General features: G+C 38.9%; 1 protein-coding gene across 3 annotated transcripts; it reads right to left on the bottom strand.

Moving 5' to 3' along the window:
• Positions 1 to 1388: 1388 nt before the first annotated feature.
• fli1rs (Fli-1 proto-oncogene, ETS transcription factor-related sequence) lies at positions 1389 to 20020 on the bottom strand. Of its 3 annotated transcripts, none has more exons than XM_086153591.1 (10): positions 19861 to 20020; positions 12370 to 12566; positions 11035 to 11201; positions 7239 to 7442; positions 6578 to 6655; positions 4955 to 5023; positions 4796 to 4855; positions 3207 to 3254; positions 2870 to 2956; positions 1389 to 2452 (listed from the first exon to the last, which is right to left on the bottom strand). In XM_086153591.1, the coding sequence occupies exons 1-10, from the start codon at positions 19876 to 19878 to the stop codon at positions 1941 to 1943; spliced, it is 1440 nt and encodes a 479-aa protein (XP_086009717.1). In that variant the 5' UTR covers positions 19879 to 20020; the 3' UTR covers positions 1389 to 1940. The 3 variants fall into 3 exon arrangements, with proteins under 3 accessions (XP_086009717.1, XP_086009718.1, XP_086009719.1); XM_086153592.1 differs by lacking the exon at positions 19861 to 20020 and adding an exon at positions 19220 to 19358; XM_086153593.1 differs by lacking the exon at positions 2870 to 2956 and having other exon boundaries at positions 19861 to 20019.
• Positions 20021 to 21282: the final 1262 nt, after the last annotated feature.

A 21282-nucleotide genomic window follows, 5' to 3' on the forward strand; every position in this document is an offset into this window, starting at 1 on the left:
GTCCACAGTCCCATCATGTTTGCTGTTTCGTCTCCATGTGAACAAGGCTGATCTGGATATCAGAAAACTGCCCTTGCCAATGCCCTGGAACAATAACTCCTTGTGTAAGATTATCCCACCAGACAGTGGTTTTCCTTTGCCAGTGTCACTATCATCCCTTTGCTGAGAATTCATTAGTGTGCTGAAATTCTCTGCCTGAATAATGGTCCCCCCGAAAACAAAAATGTATTTGTTATCCGCAAGTGTATTTCTGTAACAGGTTAACAGGTTTTCATTACATAACTGCCTCTTTGAAGGACTATCAATATTGCTAACGTCATTATACATATTTAATTGACATGATTGGTGGTTAGATGGACACATTACTTATAAGATTACACAAGATATTCCTTCATTAGTCCCACAGTAGGGAATTTATAAGGGTAGGAAGCCAGTTACTTTTTAATTTGTTCATAAGTCTCCATTCCTGCTTATCTACACTATTAAACAACTAAAATGTATTTGGTAAGGTGTGCAAAGGTCCCTGTTATTGTAAAGCTTAAAAAGACAGGGTTGATGCTGGATGAAAATTGCAAAATTTATTCTAAGCCTTTTATTTAAAAAAATGTTTGTTTGGGTAGAGGTCAGACCAGAAATGGGGTACAACCGTGGTTTTGATTTTGCTAGAAACCTGTCTTTAGGGCATGTAATTCCCAAACTTTCCTCTTTAGTACTTGCGCTTGCAATTATAGTCCTGTTAAAAAACAACTTCACTGTTAACACGTTGCTTAATGCAACCATCTGTTGCCCAAATTGTGTATCATAGGAAGGAACGGTATTAATTCCTGCTTTTCATACTAACAAGGAGTTTTGCAAGCTGGAACTCCTAATTGGAAAGTTCTTATCAACTTTTACAGCTCAAATTCCTTTCACTGATGCAGAAAATTGTGAGATGCTTTCTCATGTCTAAAACCCAATAATATTCGCTTTAATATTATTACATGCAATCTAATCATGCAAAAATATTTTTTGCATTATGAGTCTACTCCACTTAAACTAATTTGTTGTTAAAACGAAGAGGCACTTTAAAGCAGCAGCTGCACTTGTTTCACAGATGCTGAGAGACTACTATTAGCCTACTATCACTTTTAAATATTTCTAATGTCCATGTTGTACTTTCTGTTGCTGTAATGTGATACTGAGACGCCTTACAGCAAATAGGATACTGTCCTCTGTTATTGAAATGCTGATTGCTATTGCGTATGCATGTTTAACGGACAGATTTCGCACTTTTCTATCTACCTTTTTAAAAAAAATGCCATTTTTATTTTAAACCTTTTAATTAACTTTTTGTGGTGTTTTTTCCAGTTTCCACAAATTCAAAATGATCACCCTCTCAGAACTCCACCTTCAGTTACAAGTATCATTTATTAACTTTACATCATGAGTAAATGAGTTATTGCTACATGAAAAACTTTATGTACAATTGTCTTTTACAATTCCCAAGTCATTGGATGTGATAACTACAGTTTTAACTGGAGTGAAAAACAGTTACAAAAATTATACTACTCACACAGTTATTGCTAAGTTTTGTCTTTACAACACTTTCTATCAACCATGATACTTACAAATGAAAAAGACTTGGTTCCATATCAAATAAAAGTTGTAAATACAGCGAGTTAACAGTATATTCATAAAATTCTTTGAAATATAATATCACCTCCTCTCTCTAATAATCAGTTAATTTACCCTCACATTTCTTGTTTGTTTTTTTTAAGAAGGAATGTGACACGGACATTATAATGCCTTCACTGAAACAGACCGTAGCGTCATATCACCTTCATTTCACAGAGGGTTCAGCTTAGGTGCATCCTGGATCCAACTTGCACTTCCACTGTGACATGTTGCACATTTGGGTTGCTCTCGCATTTTTTACAGTTTAGGGTTGAAGTCCATGGTCCTCAGTAGTATGAGCTAAGGTGGGAAGCGGGATGTCTGGTCATGGCAGTGCCAGGGTAGATGGGGCTGTTGGGTGAGTTCCAGTATGTTGCTGGAGGGCCAAAAAAGTTGTTCGAGGAGACTGGCATTGGTGGAGGGTGGCTACTCATGAAGTTCATTTTGGGCTGGTGGCTGTGGTAAGGCTGTACGTATGACATTTCAGTCTGGTACTTGACCCCTTCAGCTGCATGATTCTGGTGTGTTTGTGAGATCCCTTGGAAGTCAAATTTGTAGGCATAACGCTTGCCGTGCACTTTGGTCATAATGTTCTTGTCATAGTAGTAGCGCAAAGCGCGACTCAATTTATCATAGTTCATGTTGGGCTTGCTCTTTCGCTCTCCCCAGCGTTTCGCCACCTCATCTGGGTCAGTCATCTTGAACTCACCATTGGTGCCCTCCCAGGTAATGATGCCTGCGTTATTGCTGTCTGATAGCAGTTCCAGCAGGAATTGCCACAGCTGGATCTGCCCTGAACCTGGGAGGAAGAAAGTAGGGGGTTCATGAAAAAGTTACTGATTTATTTTTTTTATTTATTTTTTTTTTTTAAAAGAACATTCAAACGAGGTATGGCATGTTGGATTCCCCCGAGTATTACTGCATGATCTCAAGTGTTTCAGTTGTTATTTCACATTAATGATCACGTAATCCTCTGTACGTAAATATTCTGCATTGACCATAGCTTAGCTTTCAATATTAACATAAGAATTTAAAGAATACAGTGTTTCAAGTCCATGATTTTCTGGTTATTCCTGGGACCTTGCTTTCTGATGCAGACCACTTTCCTTGTAGTGTTAGACAGATCTAACACTAAATTTTATTTATTTTTTTTCTGACAAATGTGACCTTTTCACTGTGTTGCTTGGAAGGGAGAGAAATCAGGGCAGACACCTACCCACAGGCCTGTGAGCGCTGGGGTCAGGCAGCTTGTATGGACTTTGTTTGCTTGTTCGGTTCTTGGATGAGCTGAGGGCTTGGCCTTCTGTGAGGAAACAGCAGGGCAAACAGTCACTTTGGTGAAGGGGAAGCCAGATTTTGTCTGTGGAGGCTTCACGTGATTATGCTGACACAACAGGTGTTGCTTGTTATTTACCACCAGTGCCTGTGTGCCTGCCCCTACTTGTTTTCCTCTCATGATGCCAAAGCAGACAGTGTAAAGGCCTCATTTGTTTTATCCTAAATGATTTTTTTTTTTTTTTTTTTTTTTTTAACCTAACACTTTGGATTCTTACCTGGGTTGGCCAGCCGACTGCTTATGGGCCCTAATGTCTGATATGGGTCTGTGAAGAGGAAGAACACAATTAATTATCTGAATTTTCATTTACATGTGCACCGATTTCATTTTTCACTTGATAAATGGTATATACTGGTATATACTGGTATATAATGGTATATAATGGTTTATAAGGTATTTTCATTTTTAAGGCCTGATTTATAGTCTGACTTTGAGACCCTCAATTCAGATGAAGTAAAACAAATGTTAACCCTAACCCTTACTCTGCTGCTCCACTGACCTTGAACATTTTCCTTAACTCACACTAAATCTACTCAAGTCTATAAGTTTTTGTTTTGTACTCACAATGATCATACATTTCTGTAGTAATTAACTTCTATCACAACTATCCTCTTTGAATTGTTCAGTGTTTTCAAGTAGTTCTGTTGTTTGGGTTATTGAAGGATGTGCCACCCGTCAGAGCTTTTTCATGAGTAAACATGACTAGTTAAACAGTTTCTCATGAAATCTTAATCGGATATCTTTTTGCCATTAAGTTATACTCAATCCAAAATGACAACATTTACACGTTCCAACGGAAATGTCGTGCCCTCTGCTCTAATACTCAAACCACTGGTACTATTCAGCCTAAACTAGACTTCAGCCCTCCCTTGGAAAAGTCAGCTCAGGCAGGCACAAAGAATGTCACGTTAGTCTAACGGCATGTTATGATCCAAACCAAGGACTGAAAATGTAGAGCAATTAATGCATTTTTCACAGTGATATTAATTATGAAATTGAACCCAACCTAACTGAGTTACCTGGTCAGCAAGACCTTGATGAGTGAGGTGTCAAAGCCCTGTTTTTCTAGAGTTATTGTGAAATCCATCGCAAAAAGATCCTGCCAGAAGGCATGGAATCTCAGCAGCCATTTCCATCAGTTAAGCAATAATGGGAGAGTGGCTGTCTTAAGTAAAAGGCATGAGGAGTTTGCCATGCCAGATTTGGGTACTGAACTATAAGTGCAGTGCTAACCTAAATAAGAGCATCTGCAATGTGAAGCATTGTGGTGGTAATATGATGTATAGGATATAGAACATGGCCAGATGTTGAGGCAAGAAGCTTGGACAGAAAATGGGGAGAATGAATGCTAAGCAGGCTTCATGTCAAGTCTTACTGATGTTGAGCTGAACATGCAAAAATTCGAGCCCTCCGGACAATCTGTCAGGAAGCCTGGTCTGTCAGGTGGCAGTTTTAAACATTTTTCCCAGAGTGTGAGAGGATGTCAAGGAGGCATCCTGATGTTCAAAAATTGTAGACACACCAAACAAGCATCATAGTATATTATCAAACCTTGACTCAAAGATATCTAATACTGGTTTTCATTCATGATCAAGACTTATGTGGGAAATAAAGTCTGTTAGTTTTTTTTGAATCTTATTAGAAAAGATGTGTGCAATCTGAAAGGGTCTGACTGTGTGGAAGGCTCTTCGTACAGTGTATCTACTTTTAATGCCACTCCTTTGAAACTGTGTGATCGTGACTGGGAAATAGTCACTTTTTTTTTGTTAATCTCTTTCAAAGCTCGTGAGGCAAGGGTCTTCACACCTTGGACAATTCTTGGAGGGTGCTCTGAAACTCTTGTGTGTTGATGCTCCATGGAGGAACCTACAAATATATGATAGATATCCATTTACGCATAGATCGTTAAAAGGGTCTGATCCATTGTTCTTGTTTTAATACCATTTACTGATTTTCTTGTCATACCTTTTGGCACTGCTGTCATGGTGTTCGCTGGCCAGCTGTTCCTGCGACTGATCTCATCATAACTGCTCTCTGCACGCAAAAACAAGGTGGGGGTGGGATGACACTTCAACAGACATGTGACATTGAAAGGCTTTGAAGTGGATAGCATGGAAAGTGGGAAGGAAGTCCGTAAATGAAGACTGAAGTCGATAAGAGCTGAAGAAAAGGCAAGGGAGGTCTGACGATGACCCCCTATTTCTTGGGTGAGCTTCTTTTGATCAGGCCACCCGTGCCGACACAGGATTGTGAGACCTGTCCCAGGAGATGGACCTATACCCCCCATTTCCTTTGCTGGTGCAGCTGTTTCCTGTCTGAAACTGACTGTTGAGTTTTGGACTCATCAGTGGTGATGAGTGCTGGAAACTTCTTATATTGAAACTGTGTATAACAGTTCTGAACATAATAGTTTTTCAACCCCTTAATCACTTAAGTCTGGAGTTTGATTCTCATTGAAACCAAGGTAGTATCACTTCATTGTGTATGGGCATCAAGTCACGATGTTGTCATGTGTTATTTGCACATTCAACAATATAATCAGATCTTAACTGCTTATTATGGGAGTAAAGAAAATATTCAATCTGAACAGAAAAAATAAGACTACAGTCAAATCTCACTACCTGTGCTTTTACTAGGCACAAGACCAGTTTTTAATTCCTTATTCAAAATTAGTTCCCAGCATTTTAAAACCAGAGGAAAACTCAACATCATAATTGTTTAAACCACTGCAGGCTTAGCAACATCAGTCTAACTATTTGATGAGTTACTGTCTTTCTAATTATTTCAGGTAATTAAGATCAGGAAAGATGACAGCAGAAAGTCAGAATTACAAAACCAACTGGGTAATATCCGCATAGAAATAGCGATATCTGTTTTCAAATGGACGCAGTCATAGGTATACAGATTACTCTTGTTTATCATACCAGTGTTTTCTCATCCAGAAATGGATTGAGAAATTTCATCACAAAACTTACAAGCCACTGATATTCAGTGCATTAAAATGTGCAGTTGGACAATTTTGGTGCAAAACTAAACTCACTAAACCCTTTCGTACTATTGAGTATTTTATTCAATGCAATAAATTCACAAACTCAAATATGATTAGTTTTGTGTCTAAATGGAAACATGTACAAGCAGTACAAAAAACAAGTCCTCAAATAATGACAGATAATACAAGTATGTCAAATATCGTTGACCCCATAATGCAAGAGCCATTAATGGGTGTCCAAAAACATTGCATGGCACATCCACATTTTATCGATTTTTATATATATATATATATATATATATTTATTTATTTTTTTTCCAATCTTTTTTATTAGTACAACCAGGGAACATCAACTTGTTGGCTTTTCAATCCTGATGCTGGGCAAGCTTGATAAATTGAAGTTTATGTTTCAATTTTTTTGTTTAATAAAATGATTCTTTGCATTGGACTGTTCCCAATAAAGAGAATCAAGTCAATATTGTAGCAGATTGGAAAGCATTACTGGAAGTGGCAAATTAACAGATCTAACTCCCTGGTAGACACAACAGATAGATTCATTGAACAGCTGCACTTGAAACAAAAGCAGTGTGAGATCTCACCTGCTTTCACCTGCTGTCTGGGCTGTTGCGTTGGTGTGGTGTTGGTAGGAGTTGCAGGATATGAAAAAGTTGGGCTACCTGAAGCAGGGGTAATAAAAACGTTTGGTTAGAGGCATATTTAAAGGCAACTGAAAAAACACGTGATAGATGTCATAGATGGCTTGTTTGAATGGAAAGACGCAGTACAGAAATGAAAAAGGGGGAGTAAGACATTGACTTGTTAGATTGTATGGCCCCCGATCACTGTCATATCTACTGTTATAAGATGATGTCTGTGTATGAGTCACTGACTGTTCAACTTGCCATTAGTATTGTATATTTACACAAGCATGTCAACTTTGGTTGGACAAATGGTTGTCACAAAAATTTGTCGAGAATGTGGTTAGCGACACGAGCATACAAACCATTGTGGAATATGGTTTCATAGGTTTTAAATTTTTAAATTCTTAATTTGCACTTGATTTGCAGTTATTTGAGGATTATCTTGTTTATCAATCAATGAGTCATTAAGCTGTTAGCTCCATACTGAGGTTCATTATCCTAGATTTGCTGGTAGACACACAATTAAAGCATTCGCTTTGTCTTAATCTTAAAATAGGCAAGGAGAGCAAAACAATGTTATCTACTGGAGTGATATTCCAGACAAAGAGGCATGCTTTACTTTGTCTGAGGTAATTGAGGTGCGAGAGCAGGATGTCTGCATTGTAGGCTGACGTGAGACGCATCATGTCTTCTTTGGTCATCTTGCATAAGGCCTTGCCGTCCAGCGCATGAAAGAGCATGACATCTACTTCTTCAAGAACATACTCCTTGATGGCCCAGTCCAGCCACTGTCGCACATGGTCTTGTGTCCAGACCTCAGGATCTGTCGCAGGGGTGAAAGGGAAGAGTCGTGTAGAAATAATAGCAGAGACAGGTGGGAATAAAGACAGAAAATCTTTCTGTTTTTTGGCCCCTATTCTTTTTTTTGTTGCCTTATTTGCAACAATGGCCTTTCCTGATGGCCACTGACTAAAGATACTGGTGAGTGAAACTCTGCTGTTATCTCTGAGATGAAACCTCACGCTTCTCGAATGCACCCAACATTATCTGAGGGGGGACAGACTTTCAAATAAGTCAGAGATAGACAAAAAGAACAATGTCTTCACGGCAAAATGATGGTTTACTGTTATATTCAAACTTGACCCCAACATGCTGTACTTAAACTTTACCCATAGTTTGTGTCATTATCAAGTGACATATGGATTTAATTGCACACAGGCTGTATGTTTTTAACTTTTATAAATTATATTCTGCCATGTCCTATTCTACTGTTTTCAGCCCTACCTCAGTATTTTTAGCTTGCTCCCTCTTCTAATGGATAGGGGTTTGAAATGTTCCTCCCTGAAAACATCTAGCTGAGTAGGCGGAAATACAGGTATGAGCAAGAACAAAACAAATTTGATCCGCATTGTCCATGAGGGATGTCAACCTCAACCATGCATCATTATTGAGTATAACCCATAGATATCTTATTGCAGATGTCAGCAGAAATTGTCAAAAGTGTGTGAGTGGGATGACACATTTGATACTTGGTACTGTACCTGAAACATCATAGGATTCAAGGAATTGTGGGAAATACAACTTAATTATTGACTGGAGTGTGACTCCTACAGGCCTCTGATCATGGATTCGGTTGCATGTGATGCGTTTGGAGGTCAGACGCAGGGAATGGATATGAGTCAAATCATTGTAATATCACAAGGCTTTTAAAGCTAAAGCATTTGCAATGCAGAAATAAAGGAAGTGTATTGCTTTTATGGAGGACATTATTTTCTTTAAGCTGCTAGAGACTGGGGACCCCATTTGAAATGATAAAACTCAAGCCTCCAAAGAAGGTTTTGTGTATCCTAGTAAGGCAACTTTAATTTATATAATGCACATCCCCTGCAAATATTTGAGGTGTCAGACCTTATTTGTAATACTGTGATTTTGTCAGTGATTACAACATTTGTGGTTGAGTATGTGCAACAACTTTGTGAAAAGTAAAAAAAAGAAATCGAGCGATTTGATATTTCACATCATCGATAACATGCATTCCTCTTTTAACAAACAAGTCTGCCTTTTATGAATGACGCTACGAATTAAGCATAATTTAAAGTCTTGAGACGTAAAGTATTTGTTGTAACATTACCTGCAATTTTTTTTTTCTAATTAAATTTAAAACTGAGGAACTATACTTTGAGTTGCCTCAAATAGATACATTACAAATTATCAGTCAGCTTGAATCGGCCTTCACCAAAGACCTCACACACAAAAAGCATCATCTCATAGTATAATCAACATTTTTAAAACTGCAAATTTGTGCACTATTTTTCACAAAAAACCGATTGTTTCGTAAGTGTTAGTCATCTCATGGCATTTTCAGTTGGTCCAGTACAAATTTTAGTGTTTGAATGCAGATGTTATGTGCATTTCCTCTTGCTCACTGTTATCACCGCTAATTCAAACAGCATGTAGTGAGAAAAAACCCAGAATTACATTTTTATGCACTATATATTCGAAACGCATTTGCAAATTATATCTGCATTTCCTGACTGAGGGCTTAGACAATTTCTTTCTTAAAATTAATAATTGTGTATTTATTATAACTGAATAAATACACACACTTTATTTCTTGCAAACATGATCTTCTATTCTGGACTAAATACATTTTCCATCTTTTTCCTTTTTTTTTGTTATCCACAGTGGGGGAGGAAATATCACAGCCTGTTCATCACAGAATAGAAACAATTGTGGTCTAAAAATAGAGTAAGCAAAACAAAACAAGCAAATACATGTAAAAGGTTTATAAATTGGAAAAAAATATCGGTCAGATGTCAAAAGCTTCAATAAGTTGAAGCTTTTGCCAAAAGCTTCAACTTATTGAAGTAAAGTAAAAGTAAAGTTTAAATTAGTGAGGACCACAGAACTAAAAATATTTAATAACTGAAGTGCATGACAGCGATACGTGATAAAGAAAAAAAGCAGATAATGCATAAAGTGAGTAATATATCGCTCTTCTAATCTGGGAAGGCTATTTCATTTCCAGTAGCTCTTTGAAATCACCCGTGTTATGAAGTAGGATTCTTGAGCCACCACACCCTCATGTCCTGACCATGCTTGATTAACACATGCTACTGTGATGCAACATCCGTGTATTATTAAGCAGAATAACTGAGTTCTGGTGACTCATTTGTTAATTTTTTGTCTTCCAAATAGCTGAAGTAAAAGTTACTCTCTCCTATGTGGGATTTTCCTTGTTTTTTTTCCCCTAAATTGACTCACAATTCCACACGCACAAACATGCTGGTAAACGGGTACTGTTACAAGTCCCTGAGGACAACCATATCCGAACTATATTATAAAAAGAACACTGAATTTATCAAGTAAATTTAGTGTACCTAGACCAGTTAGCCATACCACAATGATTCAATTGTGTGTTATAGAAAGAAAAGACTTACTGTAAAAGCAATTACTCATCTGCTGTCAGCAAGCTTCAGTATTTATTGCTTGAAGTTTAAATCAAGATTTAACACTGATTTGGTAAACTTTAGGGCACAGCTACTTTTCTCATCAATTATGTTAAATGTTTATGAGGCAAGGATTCAGTTTTCTACTTCTGTCTATCAAAGAATTTAAGAATACTGGAAGAGCTTAAAAGGGAAAAAAATCTGCTAAAAGGGCAAATACAATATGTTATGTGTTTCAATATTTCTGCTTTACTCTTCCTTCAGCTCAGCTGGACTGAGTCTTCATTGTGAAGATGTTAGTTAGCACATTTTCAGCTGCAATTGATACACATAAATAACTAACAAAGAAGGGTCAACATTGCCAGCGCAATGTTACGGCTTCTAATCTATTTTCTGCTTTCAATGTTTAATGCTATGTGGGAAATTCTAAAACTAAGCAATGAAATGTTCCTTTTCAAGTTTTTTTATTCTCAGCCAATTCAATTTGAAAGACTTTGGGTAGAGTTTTCTCAAAATGCGCCGACATAATAGGAAATATATTGTATATGAATATAAACAGCCTACTGGTGAAAGTGCATCTGAACTATTTGTCTTGGACTCATATTGATAACCCATAAATTGATTTTAGTTATGTGACCTCACTTGTGGGTACACATTTTTGTCTCTGCAAAAACAGGATTTTAGGTAAGAGAACCGGTGGTAACAATTGGGATGAGCTGCTGTTAACATCAGTTTCGGCTCAATTTCGGCCCGTGAGAAATGAGCATTGATTCTAAATAAGGTAACCTCGACATCATACTCCGCCACAGTGATCCCTTCTCCTCCACAGCAGCCGCACAAGTGCTTTGGCGACATGTGTACTGATATTGCACAAAGTAGTTGTGCGGCAACAGTTGGGTAACTGTCTTGTGAGGGTGATGGTGTTGTGTGGTGAAGTGAGGGTGACTCATGAGTAAGAAAACTCACCTGCTGGCACAATGACCCTCTTCTCCTCCGTGGTGCTGCTAGGCGGGGTGGCGGTTGGCGGACTGACACGAGGCTCTTGATAGGAGGCCTGGTATGACATCGGGGCGCTGTCATTGCTCATATGCCTGGAGCGCTTGGTAACACTGCAGTCCACAGGGGACTCACGGCTGCAGCAGAGAGTTTCCATGGGGTTTACGGTTCACTTATAAATAAATATCTTATAAATAAATATCACATAAATACTGGATGTTTAAATTGGATGCTACGTTTTTGGAGTTGGAAAAGAAAAGAATACTGGATCATGATGTAGCACCTGGCCTATTTTCAAATCTTTGCCATATTTAACCTAATTACTTCACATCACACATTTAATTGTCTGCAACAATCAGATACTGGCAATTTGAATGTGTTGTCAAAGAGTTGTCAGTCTCAGTTAGACATCAATATCAGGTCAACATCAAAAGAAAACTAAGCATCAAAGATGTGAACATTGCAAAATGTGGAAAATGTTTGCTTGTTGGTTGCTTACAATAGGCCATGTTAACAGAAGAAAATCAGTCTAATCAAACAACTGACAAGTTAGATTGACATTAGGAATCACAACCTAAATTCAACCAGTGTCTAAACAATGCTGGGTTCCAGGTGGGAATGTAGATGTAACGATCCCATCATAACTGACAATAAATAAACACCACACAATGAAATGTATTCATGATTATTGGTTAATTTCCTCCGATTAAGTCTCTGGAAATCTTATACTGTGGGTGAAAGTTTCTCATGAGAAGAGATATAGTACTTTGTGGATGAACCTTTTCTATAAGATTACTAATAAGACAGGATTTCTCAATCTTTTTTATTTAAACTAATAGAATATAATTTTGAAATGGGGGACAGCGTGGCGCGTCAGGTAGAGCAATTGTCTTTGGAACCGAACATTCCTGGTTCAGTTCCTGGCTCCTAGTGTATTGAAGAGGGGTTGAGCGAGACACCTGACCCCTAACTGGTGCTGGTGGACAACAGGCCTACTGCTCATGGTTCATCTATAATGGGTTTATTGTAGAGAGTGTAGTTGCCCGTGGAGATTTCAAAAGGATATTATTAAAACAAAAATATTTAATTTGCTTTGAGTCAGAGTTAAATAGCAAAATTACAGTACTTATATTTTGAAATTTTCCTGTCTGAAAAAGCTGCTTAGATTTGGTGAGTGGACAATAGATAGAATTATTTCCAGACTTTAGGGTCTGGAAGTGACTGTGGACACAGTCTGTGACAAAGCCTCAAGTAAGGTTATCCGGGAACCTCTATTCCCAGTGGGCCCCTACTGCTCTGAGTCACCTGGTTCCATTGACGTGGTCGCCTCTTTTCCCAGGGTTTTGCGACATCCACTCAGGCTCGCTGGGCTCAGGACTCTGCTTAGAGGCATGGCTGTACCCCCCAGGTGACGTCATCTCCACCTTCATGTGCATAGCTGGAGCAGCGGGATAGGGCGGCTCGAATATGGGCTGGTCCTCACTCACCACGGACAGCGCTTCCTGCCCAGCAGAACCATAGGGGTTAGTGTCTACCACTAAGCTGCTTCCGTCACAACCTGAGGAAACATATTCTCACTAAACATGGTCTCCTCTCAGACGCTTTAGTAGACAGGACAGAAAGCTAATGTACATCAAGATATCAGGTGTTTAAACTCTTCAATATAAAATGTTTTTAACCCCCACACCTTACAGAACAATCTTTTAAAGTTTGATGTAAAGACATACATTTTCCTCTTGTCTAGACTGAATCCTCATGGTGTACGACCAGTTGTTAAGGACAGAAATTGAAATTACCATATTTAGAAGTTGTTTGGTCGCTAAAAGTAAAGACCCTCCAGTTTCTTGATTATATGACTTACCTGCATAATATCTGGTCCCAAAATATAAACATGAATGTCATTTTAATCAAATATAAGAAGTAATCTACATACAGATATATACCCTGTTTTTGAAACTGTTAAAATTACATATTTACCCAAGATACTGACGGTGTTTTATTGATTTATTTTTTTTTGATTCACCAGAAAGTCCCCCAACATTAAAATATATTTATAGAAATTCAGGCCACAAATGTTGACCATCACTCAGTTTTACAATTTTAAGAGCAAAAGTGTTTTGAAGCCATGAGGATTGCTTTAGTTATTTTCAAAACTCCAAGGGAAAGATAAAAAATACTTTGGCAGTTTCCATAGTACTTGAATTGAATTTTTGAATTCAATTCCAGTTGACAAACTGAATTTTCCTTCTGCAACCCTGCAATTAATATCATATTCTAAACAGTATCTACACAAGATATACTGTTTGTGGATTTCATTTTACTGCCACTGCTAACATTACTAACTTGTATCTAAATGTAAGCGGAGGTGGAGACTTTTATGAACTCCCCCCCCCTCAACTTTACACGCATCCTTAGAAGGATTGGAAACTGGCAGCTCCAACTTAATGGCAAAACTTCACATTCGAATTCTTGAAACCGAGACATGCTTTTCTATGACTTATTAACAACGACACATGCGTGTTTCATATTGGTTAAAAGAAAACATAATTCAGTTCTATGGAGGTGAGTATGCTGTTTGGATATGGTGTCAAGGTGTAAGTTTTGCACTTGACACTTGACAAACATCAGTAACCCCAACCGCAATTTCATCATTTCGTTAGGATTAGGGTGCAGTAGGGGGAGGGGTGTCAACTCAAGGTGGCCTCCCAATCGAAACACAAGTCTGCTTTCCTGAGTGCAGCACCTCTCAGAAGGCCTCGAAAACAAAAAAACAAAAAGCAACCCAAGATGGCACTTTGATCCCATTCACTCGGGAGGGCCAGCACTGAGCCTGTTGTTCTGCCTATAGCTCAAACTAAGTGTGTGCATGCGCAATGCGATGACAGGACTCTAAGTGGGTGCAAGTGCGTGTTTGTTTAGAGGAGTTGAGCATTGTCTTTGGGCCGTGTACGTCAGTGGCGTGCTTTTTCAGTGGCCTACAGGAAACCTGGCCGCCATGTGCAGCAAAACCTTTTGGCACAGGCCAAGGGAGAGGAAATGGTGGAGGAGGGGGGTACGGTTAAAAATGTGGGTCATTTTAAAGCTGCAAAACAACACTGGAGCTTGCGGACAGGGGAGGAGAGGGGGGACGAGGTCATTGGATACTCAGAAGACCACAGCCTTGATTGAAGTTCCAAGTGCCGCCTTTGCATTGTTTCTTGTCTGAACGTCTTTTTTAGCTCAATTGTTGCCTGGGCATTGTAAACCAGCTCTTAATGCATGACACACAGTTTGGCATTTCCTTGAAGCTGCACACAAAGTGGTCCAGAAATCAGCAGTGTTAGGGATTTTACCGAACCTGTTGCTGTAGAACACCTCCCAGCCATGCATCTGTGTGTGTGTGTGTGTGTGTGTGTGTGTGTGTGTGTGTGTGTGTGTGTGTGTGTGTGTGTGTGTGTGTGTGTGTGTGTGTGTGTGTGTGTGTGTGTGTGTGTGTGTGTGTGTGTGTGTGTGTGTGTGTGTGTGTGTGTGTGTGGGTGGGTGTCAGCCATTTCTTCAAACTACTTGATTATAAGGCTGATATAATCAAAAACTGTTAAGTGACTAATGGGAACTCTAAAATGGAAGACAGAAGAAAGCACTCCCCCAATATATCTTACTTAACTGGTTGCCAACTGTTAAATTAACTGTGATTTTTTTATTATGATTATTATTATTATTCTGATCCCATTTGTCAATCAAAAACAATTTCAAAAACCCAAAGGTCATAAAATGTGTTTTTTTTCATGAAAATTACCCTAAATTTGTATTAACCTTATTATGCCCAATTATGACCTTTTACAAATGGATCAGAATATTAACCCTCTAATTTATTTTGTTTGATTTCATTTTATTCTATTTATTTATTTATATTGATTATTTTTTTAGTTAGCTGGCAGGAGTTGCCCTCTTCAGTTGGCAATACTGTTGAAAACTGTTGGAAAACTTTAAAATTCCCCCCAAACTGCTGTCCCTGTGATTAATATTCATTTTTAATGGTTGACATTTAGTCTTCCTTCTATCCCTAGTTATTTGTTGCCCCTCTGAGACTGTTCACAGGCCTGTGTCTAAACCTTAGTACTGAAGTAGCTTAGACTATTTGACTTGTCAGAGTTTAACACTCTGAAATTCAATTGAGCGGAATTGTTTCAAAGGCCCCTTGTTTTTCCTGTGTGGTCAATTCTTTTGACCGCATTCCCTGTTTTGTTTCTAAGCTGAGTTGCTTACTTGATTCTGTCCTTTTCCCCAGATTTTCGCTAACACAGAACACGCCGACTGCCACAGGCCTCTAATGTGCAGAAGTGAAACAGACGACTGAAAGTGGTATAAAAACTGGCTGCTGACAGCAAATTTCTTAGATGTTTTTTTGGTTTTTTTTTTTGTGCTCAACACTGTTGATACAATCGCAGCCATATGTCACGCTAGAAAACAGTGAGCTTGAATGCAAACTCTTTATCTTCCCCTTCTCCTCACTCTGTCATCTGCATACAGATACAAATATACCAAAGTGTGGCCTGACCGCCGTTGCCACAACTGACTTCCTGTGTTTGACAGAACTGCCTGTTACTTGGTGACACAAAACATTTATTACAAAAAACACGACACCCTTAAAAAGTAGTATGGCCTCGTCCCTCAGTGTCCTAAAACTGTATCTAATCATTATTTGGTCATCAGGGGAATATGTTAAGGCATGCAGAGAAGACAAACGCGTGTGAAGTCTTGAATGGAAACTTTGACACTGATAAGACAGCAGCTGTGCAGGTTTCATCAAGCAGCTGCTTTGCATTTAATCTCTTACTGTAACTCACATTTTCATGTTCTTCGACCTCTAATTTTTAATATATAGCAATTTTTACACATTCAGGTTAAGTTAACATGGTCCAAAGTGTGAACCATTCAACTCAAGTGGAGAGTCCGGCTTACTGCAGGAGTCCTTCTGTTGTCCACAATATTCATAGCAACGGGAAAAGGTAGAAGTCCGTCAGTAAAATGTCATCTGCGATAAGTTGTCATCAGTGTCATCTACACCACGTTCTGGGGCCTCAAAACTTTCATGGAGGACTACTATTGTGCTGTAGTTGCTCACATACGGATGTAAGCCAAAACCACCCTCCTTGAAAATCACTGGGCGCAGTGATGTCATGCCCCACCTACGCCAAGAGAAGGTTAAGCTTCGCTTCAACTGAGTTTTTCGAATGGAAGCTTCTTATGATGACATTTCTGAATTGCATCTCTATTCTCTACATCCAAGTGATACTTTTTCGAAACAAATTTTGGTTGTTGTGACCCGATTTCACGACTCCATATTGGCTATCGATAGTTCAGCTAAGCGAACCAGCAGGAAGAGGTTCTCTGGCTCCAGAGTGCACAAACAAGAGATATGCTATTATATTTTTGCCCAGCAGGGATTGTGACAAAAAAGGGGAATTTCCACAAAATGACCACACGTCACCTCTAAGTTAATGAGATCAATACATGCGTCCCATCTATATGCATTTGTGTGTGAAGTTATCATCAGCAGTATAACAGCCAGTGTTGTATTACCACAACACCCATCATGGCCTCTATTTACCACAGGCCTCCAACATAATTTTCTTTCGAGCTCAAACTCAACCTCAGATCACTTGATAACCGTTGAAAAAAAATAACCTATCCGATGCTTCAACAGCAGGGGACGTTATTATCACCATGACAACATTCAGCCCTTTCTAAGTCGTTATACCTTGTGGGTTGCTTTCATATCATAAAGGACACAGCTGGTCGTCAATGTTAAGAGCCAGCAGCGGGACTGACAAGACTTTGAGTGTTTTTAAAGCTCAGAGACAGATTTACTAACAAACATCTTGAAAAATAAAGTGTTTCACCATCATCTATAGCAGCGCTATAAGCAGAGAGCTAAATAACACTGATCATGTGGTTACATCGGCACCAAGTGAAGATTGCACCATCAAAACTAACGTATTGGAGGTCAAGAATCGGTTAGAGTGGAAAATTGATGGCCTGATGACCAGGCAACTTGGTCTGCCTCCCAAAGTAATCTTTGGTGGCCAGGTCTATGATGTGTGTGTGGAGCAAAGGTTCGGCTGGACCCAACGTGTGAGTTACTGTGGCTCAAATTACGAAGTATTGCAATGCAAAGGTATCAGTTAGCATGTGAATATCAGAACTGGACAACAAAGCAAGGAAATCATGACAATATGGGTGACCAGGGTAAATGCTAATTTGTTTTGTCTGAGGCTTGTAGTGTGCCGAGCTGAGACGGCGGTGAGACCAGCATCCTCCCGGGGAACGGTGAGGATGCAGCTCCAGTCTCACGTTACTAAGGTGCCGTTCACGACAAAAGCTGTAAATTCAGTCAATTGTTTGCCCATTTTCTTTTCATCTCACTGCGAGCTGACAATCATCCTCCCGTGATTTCTGCTTTTCTGAGAAAGAAACATCTCTATTGGACAGAGCAAAACTAAGTTGACGGCTCAGTAGGAGACCCGACTTTCGTTTGTCAGTCCCACCCACAGCAAGCAACACTTTTTGATTGGCAAAATAGAAGATTTTTTTTTTTTATTTACAAGCAAGACAACATTTGCATCTGCAGAAACAATCTTTTAAGCGCGGCAGAAAAAAAAGGTTGAATTACAGTGCAAAAAACCTTCAAGGTTCCCTCCATCTCAACTTGCACAATGAGCTGAATCTGAATCCCAAAAGTGAATCTTCTGGGACTGCAAATTAAGTTTAAAAATCACAAGAAATTTTTATTTGCAGGGGGTAACTTTATAATCACTTACATTTTCAAACACCTCAATTCACAAACAGGTTATTAGAAACTCCCTTGTTTACTTACAAACCACTTTTTTAATGCAGTGTCGATACCTCACCACAGGCCTCCCTTCTTAATGTAAAAATATTAAGCTTATTTGTTAAATATGCCACACACTCTGTAAGACTTTATGTGTCAGATGACATGTTTGAAAGAAAACTGGACAGAGAATGTTGTGCAAAAGCATCTATGACTGAAGAAAAGTGTCAGAAAAGCAGAAGTAAAAGTTCATGCAAGCAGTTTTTTTTTTTTTTTTTTTTTTTTTTTTCGCGTGGCGGCTGCGCAACGAGCAACGGGCGCAGATAGAAGCCAGCACACCGGGCCCGGTTCTCCGGTGACCCCTACCCAGCGGCGGGGAGGTGGGGGAAGGAATGAGCGGACAATGTAAAGGGAAAAATATTGAAGCGCCTCTCTGTGCGCGCCGAGCCGCTTTTCTCCGGCAAGGCCTTTGCGCATTTTTTTTCTTCTTATTTTTTTATTTTTTCTAGTCCAGCCTGCGGAAATGTGCGCAGGAAAGTCTGGGGTTTGAGACCGGAAGCCTGCCGAGCTCAGATAACGACACCTGACAAGCGCTCCCGTTTTCAGCAATAAATTACACTTAAAATAACCTCAAACACACACATTCACACACACACACAATCTCACTGCCGCGGAGACCGAGCTGGTAAATAAATACATTTCTGGGACGGAATCTCAACAGCACATGCCAAAATACACACACACACACACACACACACACACACACACACACACACACACACACACATACACGCACAGAGAGAGAGAGCGAGAGAGAGAGCGAGAGAGAGAGAGACATTTGTATTTATGTTGTTTAAACTCTTCGTGTGTTAAACTCTTCGTGTGGATTATCCTCCTTTAGTTGGTGACGTTGAATTATGGACCTTTTAATCGATCACTTGTGTTTTACATTTATAAAACCAAACTGATCGAATAAGGCTTCGGAAACGCACCGCGTCGATTCCTATAAGCGAGAGAGACGCTGCTTAAAAAAACAAATGTCGAATGCAGAATGCTGACTTTGACGTCGCCTCGCAGAGAACGAAATATTCAAGAAGTTCAATTATATTTACCGCAGTAATTAAAGTTAAAACCTACACGTTCGATTTTAAGAAAACGAACTCTGCATTTAACGAATCGCGATTATCAAATCATCTTCATCTACATTTTTTTAATGTTAAATTTGGAAATGAAATATGACGCGAGAGACATTCGTTTCTTTGGAGAACTATTTTATCGAACAATAGATGCCACTGTGACAAGAAGGCTAAACACCCGAAAAAAGGGAATAAATGAAATAAATACCGCTCATATGATGGTAACGGATCGCCCGGCCTTTCCAAGCTGCTCCATGGCGCCTTCACGGACACCTGCCTCTTTGCGCATCGTTTGAATCCGGCATCACTTCAGCTACCGATTCACGCTCATCCCCACCCAAAAAAAATACAAAAAATTTAAAAAAAAAAAAACAATAGCCACTTTGGATCCCTTCCTCTCTCATTTTTTTTGGGTTGTTAGGCGGAACCGACCTAAAGTGAGAGACGAGTTTGATTTCGAGAGAAATAAAGACACAAACGCGCGCCCTTTTTCTGGTGAAAGCAGCGTTTTCACGCGTGGGGGCTGACGCCCGCCGGTTGGCATTTTTGTTTGTTTGTTTTTGTTATATCTGCGTGTAAAGATGTGGCGGTTACTTGTGTTATTATAGAGCCGACATACAACCACGAACGGGAAGGAAGAGGAAATTTTGTACAAGAAGGAAAGAGTGGGGAGCTCTCTCACTCAGAGCCGGTGTGGGTGGCCGCCACCCTCACACACACACACACACACACACGCACACACACACACACACAAACATGCATACAAACACACACACACACACACATACACACACTGCAGCGGCGGCGGCGGCGACGAGGCCCTCCGAAGTCCCTTCGAAGCCCCCTTACCTTTATCGTGCAGTCCATTGCAGCAGCAGCAGCCAAACTTTGGTCATTTACTCGTCTGTGGTGATTTTACAGCCAAACCTGCCTTCTGGCCTTCGCCTCAGTTCATGTGGGGGCGCATTGGATCTACAGCCAGACCATTGCGCCTGCTTTTTTTTTTGCGCTCACAGAACATAACCGGATGGTCTCTCTCTCTCTCTCTCTCTCTCTTTCTCTCTCTCTCTCTCTCTCTCTCGCTCTCTGTTGCTCAGTGAATTGGGAAGTGAAGTCACTCTTAACAATGAAACATGCCTCTCATGAAACCCGCTTTTGCGCTCAGAAGGAAATAATCTTTTTTTTTCATTCGAGGCAGATTTCGCCTGATTTTTTTTTTCCAACAAAGAGAGTTCAAGCAAAGATTGAAAAAAAAAGAGTTGCTTTATTTTAATAAATCAACAAGCAGCCTTGAGAAAACAAAATAAGGGCATTTCTTCCTCTCTTTAAATACTAGAATTGTAAATTTCAGCATCAGGATTACTTAATTGATCCTCAATTGCTTTTCGTTGCAGAAGTAGCTCCCACTCAAAGGAAACAAGATTAGAAAAATATAGGCATCAATATAAAATATATAAAAATCAATACGAAAAATATATTGAATATATATATATATATATATATATATATAAGGAAAGAGTGGGGAGCTCTATTATGAATATATATATTATGAATATATATGTGAATATATATATATGAATATATAATATGAATATATAATATATATATTATGAATATATATATAAAATATATTATGAATATTCAATATTTTTTTCAGCTGTATATATAGGTGAATATATAGTTTTGGGTAATTCCACCATATTAGTATTGGATATAGATATGGATGATTGCAAAGACGAAATGATTACACATAGTGAGTCCCGAGTGAGCCAAATTCTCTCAAGTTCCAGGCATTGATTTTTCAGGGGTTTTGTAATAATCAGCGACAATTGTAACAAAGAGAAATGATAAGAGCTGGAATATTTTTTAAAAAATCAACAAGAAATCTAAAGAAACAAAATTGTGCCCCCCCCCCTTCAAATGCTAGCATTGAAATATTTAAAAATTAAATCACAGATTTTTCAACCCAAGTTAATGTCATGACATATACATCATATATATCATGACATTAACTATATATTTATATGAAGAAACACATAGTTATATAAGAGTTATAGACAATTTTTAATTGTTTTTTTATTCAAAAATCTTAAAAGGATCTAAATACCTCCATTATCGCTTGATTACATTTGCTTTGTTAACGTTTCGATAAACTGGTAGTTTACAGAGTTATCTGGTATCTTCAGTTATTATTAGTTATTATAGTTTAAAGGCCTTTACTGGATAAAAAACATTTTCCTCCTCAGTGAAAACAAACCATTTGTCAATAAA

The sequence above is a fragment of the Fistularia commersonii genome, chromosome 10 (assembly GCF_037954325.1).
Source record: "Fistularia commersonii isolate RoL2024-O1a breed Wild chromosome 10, RoL_Fcom_v1.0, whole genome shotgun sequence".
In the NCBI taxonomy this organism is placed as follows: domain Eukaryota; kingdom Metazoa; phylum Chordata; class Actinopteri; order Syngnathiformes; family Fistulariidae; genus Fistularia; species Fistularia commersonii.

What these genes read in the sequence shown, in the direction of transcription:
- fli1rs (XM_086153591.1), bottom strand. An exon ending in GAGGGTCATTGTGCCAGCAG is followed by an intron (nt 7,443 to 11,034) that starts GTGAGTTTTCTT and finishes CCCCTGCGACAG; the next exon opens with ATCCTGAGGTCTGGACACAA. An exon ending in CCCTCCAAGAATTGTCCAAG is followed by an intron (nt 3,255 to 4,795) that starts GTGTGAAGACCC and finishes TCCTCTTCACAG; the next exon opens with ACCCATATCAGACATTAGGG.